The following is a 20139-nucleotide window of genomic DNA, read 5'->3' on the forward strand; positions in this document are numbered from 1 at the left end:
AGTGCTAGAAAACCACATAAACTGATTGCAGTGCTAAAGAACCACTCAGATTGATTGGAGTGCTAAAGAACCACACGGATTGATGGGAGTGCTAAAGAACCACAAAGATTGATCGGAGAGATAAAGAACCACAAAAACTGATCGGAGTGCTAAAGAACCACACAGATTGATCGGAGTGCATAAGAACCACACAAACTGACTGGAGGGCATAAGAACCACACAGATTGATCGGAGTGCTAAAGAACCACAAAGACTGATCGGAGTGCTAAAGAACCACACAGATTGATCGGAGTGCTAAAGAACCACAAAGATTGATCGGAGTGATAAAGGACTACACAAACTGATTGGAGTGCTAAATAACCACACAGATTGATGGGAGTGCTAAAGAACCACAAAGATTCATCGGAGTGCTAAAGAACCACAAAGATTCATCGGAGTGCTAAAGAACCATAAAGATGGATCGAGTGCTAAAGAACCACAAAGATTGTTCGGAGTGCTAAAGAACCACAAAGATTGATCGGAGTGCTAAAGAACCACCCAAACTGATCGGAGTGCTAAAGAACCACACAGATTGATCGGAGTGCTAAAGAACCACACAAACTGATCGGAGTACTAAAGAACCACAAAGATTGATTGGAGTGATAAAGAACCACAAAGATTGATCAGAGTGCTAAAGAACCACAAAGATTGATCGGAGTGCTAAAGAACCACCCAAACTGATTGGAGTGCTAAAGAAATTTTCCAGAATGAAAAGTAAGGACAAGGCACCAAGTTGCAGCTACTCATTATGTCACTGACTGAAGAGTTCAAGGTGATCAAGGACAGGCAAGTACCCTTACTCAAGAACAGATTGTATAATATATCCATGTTTGTCTGTCCCTGTACAATTTCACATTCCCTATGTTAGCTTAATCCTGAATTCAATATCTTTTGGTACCAATGGCTATCTCCCTTACATTATATTTCTCGGGTTTCCTATGTTTTTTCTTACTTGTAAAAGATTTTTTTTATGAGCTGTATAACAACATAAAAAGACAACTCACAGAGTTGAATGGATATGAATAAAAAAAAACACCATTGCATAAAATAACTAAAAATGCAATCTTAATCAAACAAAATATTATGCATATTTGGAATGCTATCTACATAAAAAAATATCACAGTACACAAAACAAATTAAGAAAAAATTAGTGATAATTAAGAAATATCTCATAACACTTGAACATACATCACGCAACCCATAAAGGATAAGATAAATTAACTTAATCATGTGATGATAAGTCTGAGGACGTGAAACACAAATATTAGTTTGTATTACCAGGTTTTCATGGGAGAAGTACCTAGTATGGTGATGAAATGTAAATTTCTACTTCTTTTGCATATTGAAATATTTTTACCTTTCAGATATATTAATACTGATATTATCATATACAATACTGTATTTCATCGTCATGTGCTCAGAATAAATTTGTATTTTGTTTTTAAATTGCCTATTCGTGAATTTGAATACAATGATATTAAATGTACTTTAGACTTTCAGTCTGTGACAGTCATATGACACGAGTATACAGATCCATTCTGTGAGTCAGCCTGTATAGATTGATAGCTGATAGTGGACTGAGCACCATCTGGTAACGGCTGGTAATTATCCCTGTCTGCTGACAGCTCCATATCCCTGCAAAAATATATTTCTCAAATAAATCATTTATTTAGGATCAACTGCAGACAACACCTTCTCAACATGCTTTTTGCTGCAAATGATAATGTTGTAGCTGATAAGTAGTTATTTCTTACATAATGATATTATTACTCACAATCATCATCTTAGAATGATATTTCTGTAGTTTTTATAGTCCGGTCTTATTAGTTTTAAACTCTAAGCCGACCAGGGCAAAATTCCCAAAAGAATTTTTAAGTTCTCAAGCTACATACATGTATATTGAAACAAAATGAATTGAAAAGTTAACTTAAGGATCTAGGAGTAGGGGAAATACATCAGCTATCTCCCTAATATGGATACTTTAAAACACCCTTTTAATGCATATACCACAGGTTTCATCTATGCAGTAGTAAAGTGAACATAACATAATGCTACTACCGTATCTATGTAGTAGTTCTTATTCAGTCATTGATTCCAATCTAAACTAGAACACTGACAGGTCAGTAAGGGCCCTGTCTTGTGGCAATATACCCCCCCCACCCCCCACCCCCCACCCTAATCATCAAGAAGCAATCTGCCCATATAGCTGAGCTTGACGTTTGACATTTGGACTTCAAAAAGAATCGCAAGGAAGCAAAGTATACATTTTACATTTACTATGATGTGATTCTTGTTTCCTTCCACCTCCATATTTGTTGGGCTAACAGAAATGTAAATTCCAGTGCAATACTCATTTGTTAGCTTTGATTTGTTGTATTTCACCTTAAATAGCTACCCCATCAAGAGCCAGGGTCAAAGTCAGAGATTCACTTTGTCTTTGACCTTTGGACCGAAATGATCTTGACCTTTAACCCAGTGACCCTGATCTTTGGTAGAGGTGTCATGATTCACCGCGATGCACTTGTACCGCGATTATTTATGTTCGATTCGATTCAGGATATATTTTCCCGGATTTTCAATGCGTCGCAATCTGAATATTAGTGTATGCTGCTTCAGGCGAAACGTCTGTAAGACGTTCAATTTCATTGGCTGATCTCTAAACCCTCAACCAATCGGCTGCGAGGATGCAATTTTCACAAAGTATTCACAACAAAATGGCGGACCACCGTAAGGAAATGAAAATTTGTGATGCTCCGACAAGCTTCAAATCAAAAGTGTGGAAACACTGCGGGTTTCCGTGTACCGACGGCTTATATATCTCATTTTGTTTATATTTTAAAATAAAGGTGTATCGAATCGAAATAATAGAATCGTGGAACAAATATTGAGACCCAGTGACCTTGACCTTTGGTCAAATGACTCCCTTGTTTAATTCCGACCAACATCGCTTCAGAGTGTCATAACACAATGTACACCAGTGAAAAGATACAAAATTTGACCTTGACCTTTGACTCAGTAACCTTGACCTTAAGTCAGTTGACTCTTTGTTAAAATCCGACCAAATTTGCTTCATAATGTCTTAACAAAATGTTCATCAGGGAAAAAGGTACAAAGTTTGACCTTAACCTTTGAACCAGTGACCTTGACCTTTGGTCAATTGACTACTTGTTTAATTCCGACTAAAATTGCTTCAAACTGTCATAACGAAATGTTCACCAGTGAAAATATACTAATTTGACCTTGACCTTTTACCCAGTGACCTTAACCTTTGGTCAGTTGACTCTTTGTTTAATTCCAACCAACTTTACTTCATTATGTCATAAAATGCTCATTTGGGAAAGCTACAAAATTTGACCTTGACCTTTGACCCAGTGACCTTGAAATTTGGTCAGTTGATTCCTTAATTGTTTAATTCTGATCAACTTTGCTTCATCATGTCGTAACAAAATGTTCAACAGTGAAAAGATGCAAAAAATTATCTTGACCTTTGAACCTTATGACCTTGACCTTTGACCTTGACTTTTTACCTCAGTGTGTATTTTAGTGAACTGAACATCTTGACCAAGTTTCATGTAAATCAGTCATTAAATATTAGTTATTAGCCAGGAACAAAATTTGCAGTCAGAAGAACTCAGATCCTTATACCACGAGGCTAGGTTAAAATAGCAGACAACAGAACTCAGATCCTAATACCACAAGGCTAGGTTAAAATAGCAGTCAACAGACCTTACATCCTTATACCACAAGGCTAGGTTAAAATAGCTGACAGCAGACCTTACATCCTTATACCACAAGGCTAGGTTAAAATAGCAGACAACAGAACTTAGATCCTAATACCACAAGGCTAGGTTAAAATAGCAGACAACAGAACTTAGATCCTAATACCACAAGGCTAGGTTAAAATAGCAGACAACAGAACTTAGATCCTAATACCACAAGGCTAGGTTAAAATAGCAGACAACAGAACTTAGATCCTAATACCACAAGGCTAGGTTAAAATAGCAGACAACAGAACTTAGATCCTAATACCACAAGGCTAGGTTAAAATAGCAGACAACAGACCTTAGATCCTAATACCACAAGGCTAGGTTAAAATAGCAGACAACAGAACTTAGATCCTAATACCACAAGGCTAGGTTAAAATAGCAGACAACAGAACTTAGATCCTAATACCACAAGGCTAGGTTAAAATAGCAGACAACAGAACTTAGATCCTAATACCACAAGGCTAGGTTAAAATAGCAGACAACAGAACTTAGATCCTAATACCACAAGGCTAGGTTAAAATAGCAGACAACAGAACTTAGATCCTAATACCACAAGGCTAGGTTAAAATAGCAGACAACAGAACTTAGATCCTAATACCACAAGGCTAGGTTAAAATAGCAGACAACAGAACTTAGATCCTAATACCACAAGGCTAGGTTAAAATAGCAGACAACAGAACTTAGATCCTAATACCACAAGGCTAGGTTAAAATAGCAGACAACAGAACTTAGATCCTAATACCACAAGGCTAGGTTAAAATAGCAGACAACAGAACTTAGATCCTAATACCACAAGGCTAGGTTAAAATAGCAGACAACAGAACTTAGATCCTAATACCACAAGGCTAGGTTAAAATAGCAGACAACAGAACTTAGATCCTAATACCACAAGGCTAGGTTAAAATAGCAGACAACAGAACTTAGATCCTAATACCACAAGGCTAGGTTAAAATAGCAGACAACAGAACTTAGATCCTAATACCACAAGGCTAGGTTAAAATAGCAGACAACAGAACTTAGATCCTAATACCACAAGGCTAGGTTAAAATAGCAGACAACAGAACTTAGATCCTAATACCACAAGGCTAGGTTAAAATAGCAGACAACAGAACTTAGATCCTAATACCACAAGGCTAGGTTAAAATAGCAGACAACAGAACTTAGATCCTAATACCACAAGGCTAGGTTAAAATAGCAGACAACAGAACTTAGATCCTAATACCACAAGGCTAGGTTAAAATAGCAGACAACAGAACTTAGATCCTAATACCACAAGGCTAGGTTAAAATAGCAGACAACAGAACTTAGATCCTAATACCACAAGGCTAGGTTAAAATAGCAGACAACAGAACTCAGATCCTAATACCACAAGGCTAGGTTAAAATAGCAGACAACAGACCCTTACATCCTTATACCACGAGGCTAGGTTAAAATAGCAGTCAACAGACCTTGGATCCTAATACCACGAGGCTAGGTTAAAATAACAGACAACAGAACTCAGATCTTAATACCACAAGGCTAGGTTAAAATAGCAGACAACAGAACTCAGATCCTAATACCACAAGGCTAGGTTAAAATAACAGACAACCGAACTCAGATCTTAATACCACAAGGCTAGGTTAAAATAGCAGACGACAGAACTTGGATCCTAATACCACAAGGCTAGGCTAAAATAGCAGACAACAGAACTTGGATCCTAATACCACAAGGCTAGGTTAAAAAAGCTGACAACAGACCTTACATCCTTATCCCACAAGGCTAGGTTAAAATAGCAGTCAACAGGCCTTACATCCTTATACCACAAGGCTAGGTTAAAATAGCTGACAACAGACCTTACATCCTTATACCACAAGGCTAGGTTAAAATAGCAGACGACAGAACTTGGATCCTAATACCACAAGGCTAGGCTAAAATAGCAGACAACAGAACTTGGATCCTAATACCACAAGGCTAGGCTAAAATAGCAGACAACAGAACTTGGATCCTAATACCACAAGGCTAGGCTAAAATAGCAGACAACAGAACTTGGATCCTAATACCACAAGGCTAGGTTAAAATAACAGACAACAGAACTCAAATCTTAATACAACAAGGCTAGGTTAAAATAGCAGACGACAGAACTTGGATCCTAATACCACAAGGCTAGGCTAAAATAGCAGACAACAGAACTTGGATCCTAATACCACAAGGCTAGGCTAAAATAGCAGACAACAGAACTTGGATCCTAATACCACAAGGCTAGGTTAAAAAAGCTGACAACAGACCTTACATCCTTATCCCACAAGGCTAGGTTAAAATAGCAGACAATAGAACTTAGATCCTAATACCACAAGGCTAGATTAAAATAGCTGACAACAGACCTTAGATCCTAATACCAAAAGGCTAGGTTCAAATAGCAGTCAACAGACCTTACATCCTTATACCACAAGGCTAGGTTAAAATAGCAGTCAACAGGCCTTACATCCTTATACCACAAGGCTAGGTTAAAATAGCAGTCAACAGCCCTTACATCCTTATACCACGAGGCTTGGTTAAAATAGCAGTCAACAGACCTTGGATCTTAATACCACAAGACTAGGTTAAAATAGCAGACAACAGAACTTACATCCTTATACCACAAGGCTAGGTTAAAATAGCTGACAACAGACCTTACATCCTAGTACCACAAGGCTAGGTTAAAATAGCAGTCAACAGGCCTTACATCCTTATACCACAAGGCTAGGTTAAAATAGCTGACAACAGACCTTAGATCCTAATACCACGAGGCTAGGTTTAAATAACAGACAACAGAACTCAGATCTTAATACCACAAGGCTAGGTTAAAATAACAGACAACAGAACTCAGATCTTAATACCACAAGGCTAGGTTAAAATAACAGACAACAGACCTTACATCCTAATACCACGAGGCTAGGTTAAGATAGCAGACAACAGAACTCAGATCCTTATACCACAAGGCTAGGTTAAAATAGCTGACAACAGACCTTACATCCTTATCCCACAAGGCTAGGTTAAAATAGCAGTCAACAGACCTTAGATCCTAATACCACAAGGCTAGGTTAAAATAGCAGAACTTAGATATATTGATTTCAGATGATTCTGTGAATCCTACACAGGAGGCAAAACTTTGAATAAATATTCCAAATCAAACATGTGCTTATTATACCGTTACTTACCAATACAATGTACAAAGCATCCTTTCCTGGATAAAATTTAGAGGAATATTTACACCAGCTGGCAAAATGTTCTTCATCAGAAATACTTTCTATATTGCAGTTAACCTTTACTAAATGTGTGAAAGCCTGATGGTGCCATTGAATTCTGTAACAGCTACTGGTGACTGAAATTCAATCTTTCTTAATTTGCTACTTTTCCCTGTTCAGATTCCTTTAGATATGTTGTTTCTGTCATCATGGCTACTCTAGTGATATGAATGTGAAAACTAGAAAATGTCTGTAAGACATAAATGCCCCCACTGCCATGTGAAATTAGATTCAGTGTTCGATAAGAAGTTACAACCACTTTGATCTTGATACCCTGAAACATGCACACACCCAAGGTACTACACTTAAAGTTGATTTTAATATTCATATGTTTTTTTCTGTATGATATTACCATCTCCATAACATATTGAATGAAGTTGCTAAGTGTTTAAATTGAATCAGTAGATGATTTTCTATATATAGCAACAGTGACCTTGGCCTTGACCTTGGAACCCTGAAACACAACAATGTCCGAAGTATACTCATACTTGACCTTTGCATAAAGTTTGACCAAAATCTATGAAAGAATGAAGTTGCTAGGGGTTTAAACTGAATCAGTTGATGATTTTCTATATATAGCAAGTGTGATCTTGGCCTTGACCTTGGATCCCTGAAATACAATGATGTCCGAAGTATACTCATACTTGACCTTTGTATAAAGTTTGACCAAAATCTGTCAAAGAATGAAGTTGCTAAGTGTTTACATTGAATTGGGACGGGACGGACATGGGTAACACTATATGCCCCCCCGTTTTATGGCGGGGGCATAATAACTTCTGTTGCAACTTTGTCATGGTTACTGAAGTAAATCCAACTTGACTGAACTATTGATGCTACAAAATCACAGCGGACATTTAAGTTTTTGATATACTGACCCCTTGTTGTAAACATAGATAGCGGGCAGTATGATGATCACAGACACTATGCTCAGCCAAGTAGACAGATGACCTTCAGGATTCCACTGAAAAGGATGTTCCTGGAACAATGTCCAAAATAGCAGTACCACTGGTGTCTGTAGACTCTGTGGAACGAGATATTAATTATGAACAGTTTTTAGACATTTGAAAATTAAGAACAAAAGAAAATTTAGAAGTGAAAACCCCCCAACCCCTTTTAGAAAATGTAACAAAGTCTTAGGTGCAGCGTTTTAAAAACCTTTGTCCTTATTATTAGTTGAGTACCCCCGATATACATCAATATGTGGCTAGGAATCTTATTGTTCCAGTCACTGTTTTGAAATCATGTATAATATTATATTATTATTCATTTTTTACAACAATTATGAAACAAATTATTTTAACTTATATCAATTACTCTTGTTGGTCCAGATGTTAAGCGTGGGGGGTCTTAATGAAGGAGGAAACTGGAGTACCCAGAGAAAACCCACATGGACGGCAGGTAAACAAATACCTTTTCACATCTGGTTGGGCAATTGAACCCTGGCTGCCTTGATGAAAACAAGTGCGACCACTCACTATTACTTACTACTTTCAGTGTAGCAAATATTGATCTTTTCCACTCCACCATGGTTATTGGGCAAGATTAGGGAATGGAATGTCTAGGAGCCACCCTTCCATAAATCTGCTTAACACAATCAAAGACCAAAAAGTTGTGGCGCAATTTTGTACCTCCAGTTTCACCTGTAGGGGCTAATTACTTTATTTAAGACAAGGTAAAACTACTAAAATGTAAACTTGCTAACCTACATTGGTTCATGTTTAGTTGAATGACGTTATTCAAGCATAAATTTGGTGTATTTCCTTGTATTATACAGAGGAGATCTAGTTTAAGGAGGGAAGTAAAAAAGGTACTGCATGGGCTTATTCACATATGTGTTCGTTAATAGGTAAATAAATGTAAAATCCTTTATTTAAATATTACCTGTATGATGACTAGATAATTGGCCCCTTCAGAAAATCGCAGAAACAAAACTACTAGGATCCTGTTTGTGAACATTGCAATCATGCAAGTCCAAGCAAAAATGTACATGTCTGGTCTACAATGACCCAGTCCAACGAAACACTTGAGGTTGAACAGGAATCTACAAAATATTATGTGTATACGTTGATTTTAAAACGTCACAGGTTATAAGTAACATTTATAGCATATGAAAGATTTAGCATTTGTCTTTCATTATTTCATTTATCATATTTACTTTGAAAGTAGAGCAGCAGCCACTATATTATTCAGTTTAACACAACTTTATAATTGCTGGACAATTGTTGAAGAAATAATCCAAGATGGCTGCCTGGCAAACAGAGCTGAAAGCCATTCACTACAGCAAACTACAAGCCAAACATTACGACACTAGGCCTAATGGTTCTATGGTTCTATAGAAGTGCCTTTAAGTTTATTACAGACAGTAAATATGAACTAACATAACCCTATATTTATCAATACTCACACATTTCCAAAATCTGATATACCATCTGTCATGCCAAAGCCAGGTATGATATCTGTCCAAAACAGAGCCAACAAGCTCACACAACAGAAAAGGAAGCTCCAAAACATAAGGTAAAATGGGTGGACTTGGTCAAGTTCTCCTGTTCGAGTTTTCATCTGGGTTTTAGTTGACCGCTCTATCACAACGTTTACAACACCTTGGGGTATCTGAAGAATATAAAAATCAAATTTCGTTTTTGAAGTTCATCATATTTTATGAAATAAAGTGGTAGTAAATAAAATCCTGCATGTATGTTCTGATCATAAAATTTCAGGAATAAGGTAAAACTTCTTTGAAATTTTTAATTCTTTTAATTCTGACTCTCATTCTAAGGCAATGGGTCTGGAAAAGGGTTGACATATATACTGTCTTGTTGCCATGGAATTTTAACGTGATTATCATGTTTCTTAGACAGTCCTGAAGCAGCAGTCCACATGATAATGTCTCATACTTGATTTAAAACTTTGATATCCATTGCTGACTGTCACCTAAGTTGAATATTCTAAAACAGATACACAGCACTTTGCTGTTGATGTTACATATTGCAGAATTTTCAGAAAAAAAATAGGCACATAATACAGAATAAGTTTTATCAATTTATTTTGTCAATAAAGAAGGCATATGGACAAGCTTTTACCACATTTGAGATGTAAACACCCTTTTCATTGGTTAATAACCATGGATTATTGGACGATAGACCATGTGCGTGCGTGTCTTATTTTGCAACAGACCAACGCTCTTCAAAAGCCTCCCCTGGTAGAAAGGTGAATTCACGACTGGTTTCATTTGGTGAATGAGGGTACTCACATTTAATTTTGCATATATTTGCTATCGAACTAACAAACAAATAGATTTAACCTCTTGATCTGCTAAAAACCTGTTAAGTCCATGATTTGGATGTTCCGCTGAACTCGCCTTGAAGGTGTCTTGAAATAGTGTTTGTTAATCTGTCAAATACTGATTTCATGTATTGACGAGTGATATCCATTGATTGATGGATTTGATTGATTAAAATAAACATCTGACATAAAGATGTCAGTGTTTATTATTTATTGTCCGTCAACCAAATAGTGACTAAAAATAAAAAATCCTTCCTAAATATATCCAGGTTAAATAGACACAATAGGACAATTTCCCATAAGGTAAGAAATTATGAAAACGTGCAGCTTGTTGTGAAATGAAGATGTACTGGCAACACGTGACAAAGGTTAGCAAGCGCGAAAGAACAACCTAATTTCAATAGTCAGATTATCTAGGTCACCTTGCTTATTAAAGGCATATGGACACTGAGGTTGACATATGACAGATTTTCGTTTCATTTTACTTGGTACTTGGTAGAATAGATATAATCAACATATGTTTATGTATTATGGTGGAAAAAATAAACAACTCGGGCCTCAAGTGGACTTCGTTAGTTAATTTTCCAACATTTTCTCACCCTCTTTATATATTCCACCATTATACACAAAAACATGTTGATTATTTCTTAAATAAGTTGACAAAGCTATTATGCTTCCATGTCCAATTAATCAAAATTCACAAATTATGCATGTATGAACACTCCATCATAAGTGTGAACATATTGATTCACTATGAAAGATGTGAACAAACTGACACACTAAATGGTGTGTGAACATAACGAATGAAAACATTTAAATGTGACGTGTGAACATAACGAATGAAAACATTAAAACGTGACGTGTGAACATAATGAGGAGTCAAAACATTAAAACGTGATGTGTAAACATAACGAGGAGTCAAAACATTTAACGTGACGTGTGAACATAACGAGGAGTCAAAACATTAAAACATGATGTGTCAACATAACGAGGAGTCAAAACATTAAACGTGATGTGTAAACATAACGAGGAGTCAAAACATTAAACGTGATGTGTAAACATAATGAGGAGTCAAAACATTAAACGTGACGTGTAAACATAACGAGGAGTCAAAACATTAAAACGTGACGTGTGAACATAACGACGAGTCAAAACATTAAACGTGACGTGTGAACATAACGAGTCAAAACAGTAAAATGTGACGTGTGAACATAACGAGGAGTCAAAACATTAAACGTGACGTGTAAACATAACGAGGAGTCAAAACATTAAAACGTGACGTGTGAACATAACGAGGAGTCAAAACATTAAATGTGACGTGTAAACATAACGAGGAGTCAAAACATTAAAATGTGACGTGTGAACATAACGAGGAGTCAAAACATTAAATGTGACGTGTAAACATAACGAGGAGTCAAAACATTAAATGTGACGTGTAAACATAACGAGGAGTCAAAACATTAAAACGTGACGTGTAAACATAACGAGGAGTCAAAACATTAAAATGTGACGTGTGAACATAACGAGGAGTCAAAACATTAAATGTGACGTGTAAACATAACGAGGAGTCAAAACATTAAAACGTGACGTGTAAACATAACGAGGAGTCAAAACATTAAAATGTGACGTGTGAACATAACGAGGAGTCAAAACATTAAATGTGACGTGTAAACATAACGAGGAGTCAAAACATTAAAACGTGACGTGTAAACATAACGAGGAGTCAAAACATTAAAATGTGACGTGTGAACATAACGAGGAGTCAAAACATTAAATGTGACGTGTAAACATAACGAGGAGTCAAAACATTAAAACGTGACGTGTAAACATAACGAGGAGTCAAAACATTAAAATGTGACGTGTGAACATAACGAGGAGTCAAAACATTAAATGTGACGTGTAAACATAACGAGGAGTCAAAACATTAAAACGTGACGTGTAAACATAACGAGGAGTCAAAACATTAAAATGTGACGTGTGAACATAACGAGGAGTCAAAACATTAAATGTGACGTGTAAACATAACGAGGAGTCAAAACATTAAAATGTGACGTGTGAACATAACGAGGAGTCAAAACATTAAATGTGACGTGTAAACATAACGAGGAGTCAAAACATTAAATGTGACGTGTAAACATAACGAGGAGTCAAAACATTAAAACGTGACGTGTAAACATAACGAGGAGTCAAAACATTAAAATGTGACGTGTGAACATAACGAGGAGTCAAAACATTAAATGTGACGTGTAAACATAACGAGGAGTCAAAACATTAAAACGTGACGTGTAAACATAACGAGGAGTCAAAACATTAAAATGTGACGTGTGAACATAACGAGGAGTCAAAACATTAAATGTGACGTGTAAACATAACGAGGAGTCAAAACATTAAATGTGACGTGTAAACATAACGAGGAGTCAAAACATTAAATGTGACGTGTAAACATAACGAGGAGTCAAAACATTAAATGTGACGTGTAAACATAACGAGGAGTCAAAACATTAAATGTGACGTGTAAACATAACGAGGAGTCAAAACATTAAATGTGACGTGTAAACATAACGAGGAGTCAAAACATTAAAACGTGACGTGTAAACATAACGAGGAGTCAAAACATTAAAATGTGACGTGTGAACATAACGAGGAGTCAAAACATTAAATGTGACGTGTAAACATAACGAGGAGTCAAAACATTAAAATGTGACGTGTGAACATAACGAGGAGTCAAAACATTAAATGTGACGTGTAAACATAACGAGGAGTCAAAACATTAAAATGTGACGTGTGAACATAACGAGGAGTCAAAACATTAAATGTGACGTGTAAACATAACGAGGAGTCAAAACATTAAAATGTGACGTGTGAACATAACGAGGAGTCAAAACATTAAATGTGACGTGTAAACATAACGAGGAGTCAAAACATTAAAATGTGACGTGTGAACATAACGAGGAGTCAAAACATTAAATGTGACGTGTAAACATAACGAGGAGTCAAAACATTAAAATGTGACGTGTGAACATAACGAGGAGTCAAAACATTAAATGTGACGTGTAAACATAACGAGGAGTCAAAACATTAAAATGTGACGTGTGAACATAACGAGGAGTCAAAACATTAAATGTGACGTGTAAACATAACGAGGAGTCAAAACATTAAAATGTGACGTGTGAACATAACGAGGAGTCAAAACATTAAATGTGACGTGTAAACATAACGAGGAGTCAAAACATTAAAATGTGACGTGTGAACATAACGAGGAGTCAAAACATTAAATGTGACGTGTAAACATAACGAGGAGTCAAAACATTAAAACGTGACGTGTAAACATAACGAGGAGTCAAAACATTAAAATGTGACGTGTGAACATAACGAGGAGTCAAAACATTAAATGTGACGTGTAAACATAACGAGGAGTCAAAACATTAAAACGTGACGTGTAAACATAACGAGGAGTCAAAACATTAAAATGTGACGTGTGAACATAACGAGGAGTCAAAACATTAAATGTGACGTGTAAACATAACGAGGAGTCAAAACATTAAAACGTGACGTGTAAACATAACGAGGAGTCAAAACATTAAAATGTGACGTGTGAACATAACGAGGAGTCAAAACATTAAATGTGACGTGTAAACATAACGAGGAGTCAAAACATTAAAACGTGACGTGTAAACATAACGAGGAGTCAAAACATTAAAATGTGACGTGTGAACATAACGAGGAGTCAAAACATTAAATGTGACGTGTAAACATAACGAGGAGTCAAAACATTAAAACGTGACGTGTAAACATAACGAGGAGTCAAAACATTAAAATGTGACGTGTGAACATAACGAGGAGTCAAAACATTAAATGTGACGTGTAAACATAACGAGGAGTCAAAACATTAAACGTGACGTGTAAACATAACGAGGAGTCAAAACATTAAAACGTGACGTGTAAACATAACGAGGAGTCAAAACATTAAAATGTGACGTGTGAACATAACGAGGAGTCAAAACATTAAAACGTGACGTGTAAACATAACGAGGAGTCAAAACATTAAAACGTGACGTGTTAACATGACGAGGAGTCAAAACATTAAAATGTGACGTGTGAACATAGCGAGGAGTCAAAACATTAAAACGTGACGTGTAAACATAACGAGGAGTCAAAACATTAAAACGTTACGTGTAAACATAATGAGGAGTCAAAACATTAAAATGTGACGTGTAAACATAACGAGGAGTCAAAACATTAAAACGTGACGTGTAAACATAACGAGGAGTCAAAACATTAAAACGTTACGTGTAAACATAATGAGGAGTCAAAACATTAAAATGTGACGTGTAAACATAATGAGGAGTCAAAACATTAAAACGTGACGTGTAAACATAACGAGGAGTCAAAACATTAAAACGTGACGTGTAAACATAACGACGAGTCAAAACATTAAACGTGATGTGTAAACATAACGAGGTGTCAAAACAGTAAAATGTGACGTGTGAACATAACGAGGAGTCAAAACATTAAAACGTGACGTGTAAACATAACGAGGAGTCAAAACATTAAAACGTGACGTGTTGACCTGACGAGGAGTCAAAACATTAAAATGTGACGTGTGAACATAGCTAGGAGTCAAAACATTAAAATGTGACGTGGAAACATGACGTGTGAACATAATGAGGAGTCAAAACATTAAACGTGATGTGTAAACATAACGAGGAGTCAGAACATTAAACGTGACGTGTAAACATAATGAGGAGTCTAAACATTAAAACGTGAAAAACGTGACGTGTGAACATAGCGAGGAGTAAAAACATTAAAACGTGATGTGTGAACATAGCGAGGGGTCAAAACATTAAAATGTGACGTGTAAACATAACGAGGAGTCAAAACATTAAAATGTGACGTGGAAACATAATGCGGAGTCAAAACATTAAAACGTGACGTGTTAACCTGACGAGGAGTCAAAACATTAAAATGTGACGTGTGAACATAGCGAGGGGTCAAAACATTAAAATGTTACGTGTAAACATAATGAGGAGTAAAAACATTAAAACGTCAATCTTTACAGCATGAATATCTGTTTGTTTTACAAGATTGACTAGTACTCTGAACATTAAATGTGACGTGTTAACATAACGAGGAGTCAAAACATTAAAACGTCAATCTTTACAGCATGAATATCTGTTTGTTTTACAAGATTGACTAGTACTCTGATTTAAGCACTATAAATCCCATTCAACTAAACTGAAAATGTATGATGGATTAAAGTTTTGAATAGTTTTATTATATCAAAGGTAACTTACAAATGTCAGGGCGAAACACAGAGGCCACAATACTCCGGCCACACCCTTCGCACCTCCTTCCTCATCCTTAGATTCTGTACTCTGAAGGGACGGAAAAATGGAGGGAATCAAGGCTATAAACTCCGCGACAAGAACAGTCAATGCAGCAATGGTCTTTCGTCGTGTAGGATATTTCCTCAACAGAATAAATCTAAAAGATCAAAGAAATTAAGAAATTATAATTACCATTGATAACAAATTATTTTTGCAAAAGAACTGTCACGATAGCGATAGGGACAATTAACAATGTTTACATGATTATGCTGTAAAAAGTATGTTATCAGTGAGCTAGTGTATGAGCTGCCGTACCTTTGAGTTGTCATATGTCTGATAAATGCTTGGCGGAACTAAGCCAATGAAGCCTGATGTAAAGTTTATTGATGAGGTGTTTTCACTGCCAGATGTAAATTGGTAAAGTTTACTGATGAGGTGTTTTCAATGCCAGATGTAAATTGGTAAAGTTTATTGATGAGGTGTTTTCACTGCCCGATGTAAATTGGTAAAGTTTACTGATGAGGGGTTTTCACTGCCAGATGTAAATTGGTAAAGTTGACTGATGAGGTGTTTTCACTGCCAGATGTAAATTGGTAAAGTTTATTGATGAGGTGTTTTCACTGCCAGATGCAAAACACTTATGTGGCAGGTGCATAATTATGAATGATGATAATAATGAGATCAAAAGTAAATCAAGCTTTAGATTTCTGTTCTTTGCATACACTAAATGGTATGGTATAATATTTATTTATATTTAAACAAATTAACTATACTCATTTGGTTAATCAAATAAGCGCTGTAACCTAGACATTAGAAAAGACTTTTTCAGCTTCCGCGTAGTAGATGCCTGGAACAACTTGCCACAAGATGTTATAGACGCAGAGGATGTCAAACATTTTGAAATTTTACTGGACAATCACTGGGAAAATACCAACAAATAATTAACTTAATTTTAAATAGATGTTAAAGGACATGTACACCAGAAGTATATCATACTGTAAATATTGTAATATCAACTGATATGGACACAGAGCCTTACAGCCTGCGTCCATTATTTATCGTATTAAATCGTATTAAATATAATCAACTTTAATCAAGCACTTTATTTGGCCACCATGGAAGTCTGTAATTTTCAGGGATGGGGAATCTAACATGGACCATCTTCGGTTGTGAGTGGAAAATCGATCCAATGTGCCTCTTTAAAAATTGAACAAAACTGGCGATAGTTCATGAAATTACATAGGGAATGAATTCGAATTTTGCTCATTTCTTCCACACAAGTACATGTATAATGTAAATATTCCCTTGAACATCAGTGACCCAAATGATATCAATTGAGGAAACAATCTCTTACCTAATAATAAATGTGATTGGAATAGCAAAGTTGATTGCTAATGCCTGTAAGTACGGTGCTGTTCTTGTACCACTGGAAGCGTACACCGAAAAAATAGACGATAGTGAATCAGCGAATCCTATCCAGAAAAACTGCAGCTTAGGAAATGATTGATTAGCATCAGTTAATTGATTGGAACATAATTTCAGACACAATACGATGACACCACTGACAGTACAGAAGACTATGTTCACTTGTAAAATAATGCTGAATCCATCTACGTGGCGGAAGCTGGGTGTACTACTGTTGTTTGATGTGGCATTTGTTTCTTTTTTCGTTGGTCCAATCGAGTCGAGCCAGAGAGGTGTACAGATGGTAGATGTCGACAATGTAAGAACGATTCCACACGTCAAAAAGCACACAAGAAATCGGCCAATCAATGCAGCCGTAGTTGACATCTTTAAACGTTGTCAGTATGTTTGGCACATTATTTTATCGCACTTTATTTTTTTTACACTTGCAATGAATTTTCGAACGTCTGCCATTTTGTACTAGTCACATGATTCAAGTACGACACCCACGTGATATTTTTGTTTTATTTTAAGGATCAGTGTGCGTAGAGTTTTGACATAGTGACGACACAGTTTAACTGAACTGTAATTAAGATAATTGGTTAAATGTGTTAATAAATATAGCTCTAAATAGTTAATTACAAGAATTCCACGGAAGTGGATGTGTCGCCTGAGCAGGACTTGCTTAGCACTGCATGAAGTTTGAGTTTGATCGGCCCAAGGAAACTCTAAGTCATTGCACGGAAACAGATTTTCTATTTATAGTAACAGTGACCTTGACCTTTGACCTTCGGACCTGAAAAGCAATCCCAAGCAAGCACTTTTGGTAAGGAAGCTCTGCATGAAGTTCTGAGTTTGATCGGCTCAAGGAAACTCAAGTTATCGCACGAAAACATATTTTCTTTTTATAGTAACAGTGACCTTGACCTTTGACGTTCGGACCTGAAAAGCAATCCCAAGCAAGCACTTTTGGTAAGGAAGCACTGCATGAAGTTTGAGTTTGATCGGCCCAAGGAAACTCAAGTTATCGCATGAAAACAGATTTTCTATTTATAGTAACAGTGACCTTGACCTTTGACCTTCGGACCTGAAAAGCAATCCCAAGCAAGCACTTTTGGTAAGGAAGCACTGCATGAAGTTTGAGTTTGATCAGTCAAAGGAAACTCAAGCTATCGCACAAAAAACCTCTGTGCGGACGCCGCCGCCGACGCCGCCGCCGACATAGCAATACCTATGTGTCCCCAGCTTTTCGCAGGCGAAACAAAAAGTAGGAATTAAGTAACAAGAATACAAGCACAGGGACCTGAGAATTTGTTCCAGCTTTATTTGGATTATGCAATAAACAATTAATACTGTCCCTGCATAAACTAAGGTGTTCAGAGTAATTTTACATGTTTGTAAATATAATCATATGGGTGTCGTTTTTACCGAAAGTCAATCTAAACACATAAACATGTAAAATTACTCTGAACACCTTAGATAAGGTCCAAATATAGTTGTAACAAATTCTTAGGTCCCTGTGGGTACAAGTGGGGCCTTCAGATTACCTGTTACTAGTAAAAGTCTCAAGGAAGTCCCCATCTATTTGTTTCCAAACCATAGGTTACAAATGGATGATTTCTTTATGTTTGTATTTACATGCCTATAGGATACTATCAATCATACTACCCATTAACAGTATGCAAATTCACAGGAAAAATAATTAACATGTAAATACTAAACAAGAGGTCTGAGGGGCTTGTATTGCTCACCCCAGGCTATCTAAGTTTTGAACAAATTGCTGCAATTATTACATCTAAGGATTTAAGTCTGTATTTATTAATAGTACATGGCAGTCATTTTGAAATTGTCATTTATTTGAACAACCTTGATGGCTCTTGATCCCTTCAACCAACTGCATGCAATCTTTCAAAAATAACAGACACAGAAAGTGAAGTTCATAGCTTTTTTATAAGAATTGTTTTGAGTAAATAATATCTAGGTGTTTATGATAAAAGCTATCACCATGCAGCTGTCTATACATACTATATACATAACTGAATGACTAGATTATGATACACAAATGTATACGACTAAACAGGAATACTATATATGGGCATGGACTTGTACATCTACGTGTAAATGATAGGATACTTCTCTCAAATATATAACTTGATACCAACAAGAGTACCGCAATTAATTTTGGGTGTTGCCCAAAATTTTAAACTCAGAAAAATACAAATTTTTGCACTTATCTAGAACTAATAAATTAGAATTGTCATGACGATTGTTCATGCATACTACTTTCTGGCACAAAAAAATATATAGAACCTCATTATTTCTGAGATTGTGACAGTTACAATTTCCCCGCCGAGCGGAGCGAGGTGAATTTTCTTCTTCTGAAGATGCTATACTAAACCATTTCAAAGACTGCTGAGCGTAGAAAGCAAGAATTTATCGGATATTATTTCCATTGTCCAACAGTTCGAATGATCGAGGCATAGAATAGGTTTCTGAGTTTGCAGTATTTCCAGGTTATATTTTATAACATAGAGTATTTAAATTTATATTTTGTGATGGCCGAGCGGAGCTAGTGTTAACAAATTCTCTAAAACAATGGTAAAAATGTAGGTTTTTGGTTAAAATATTGATGTTTGTGTCATGCCCTAGCTTCATGTGCATGTAGTTTAGGCGAGCATTTTGGCAATTAAATATTAATTTATTTAGTCAAAAATATGAATTATGATTTAACTGTTTGTCTTTTACTGTGAATTTGTACGCATACGCATGTACAAGGGCAATACCTAATGAAAAGGATATACATGCTAGGCTTTTATGCTAACATTGGTTATTATTCACCTGATAAAGTGATGCTAAGGAGAGTGCTTTATTGTCTTTGAAATTTATATTTTTTAATTGGTATAATAAATCACTCCTGGTGATCATGCGTACATGAAACCACATGGATGGATGGATGACGGGTTTCGCGCCTACATGAATCCGCCCTTACGGGTTTCATCTCACTGACGGAAGTCAGTGTTCAGTCGGCGTGAGGGAAGTTGCCTTCCCGCGGGGGG

General features: G+C 36.2%; 1 protein-coding gene across 1 annotated transcript; it reads right to left on the minus strand.

Moving 5' to 3' along the window:
• Positions 1 to 1147: 1147 nt before the first annotated feature.
• On the minus strand, positions 1148 to 17564 carry LOC110461435. Its single transcript, XM_021514880.1, has 6 exons — positions 17034 to 17564; positions 15647 to 15836; positions 9475 to 9680; positions 8952 to 9111; positions 7946 to 8091; positions 1148 to 1675 (listed from the first exon to the last, which is right to left on the minus strand). The coding sequence occupies exons 1-6, from the start codon at positions 17468 to 17470 to the stop codon at positions 1537 to 1539; spliced, it is 1278 nt and encodes a 425-aa protein (XP_021370555.1). The 5' UTR covers positions 17471 to 17564; the 3' UTR covers positions 1148 to 1536.
• Positions 17565 to 20139: the final 2575 nt, after the last annotated feature.

Source organism: Mizuhopecten yessoensis, unplaced genomic scaffold, assembly GCF_002113885.1.
Source record: "Mizuhopecten yessoensis strain PY_sf001 unplaced genomic scaffold, ASM211388v2 scaffold10621, whole genome shotgun sequence".
Taxonomy (NCBI): Eukaryota; Metazoa; Mollusca; class Bivalvia; order Pectinida; family Pectinidae; genus Mizuhopecten; species Mizuhopecten yessoensis.

Bases quoted from the DNA above. Each gene is read 5' to 3' on its own strand.
- LOC110461435 (XM_021514880.1), bottom strand. From the start codon at position 17,470: ATGTCAACTACGGCTGCATTGATTGGCCGATTTCTTGTGTGCTTTTTG. The intron at 9,112-9,474 runs GTGAGTATTGAT...AATATTTTGTAG, and splicing joins ATATCAGATTTTGGAAATGT to ATTCCTGTTCAACCTCAAGT. The intron at 1,676-7,945 runs GTCAGTATATCA...ATATTTTTGCAG, and splicing joins ATCTATGTTTACAACAAGGG to GGATATGGAGCTGTCAGCAG.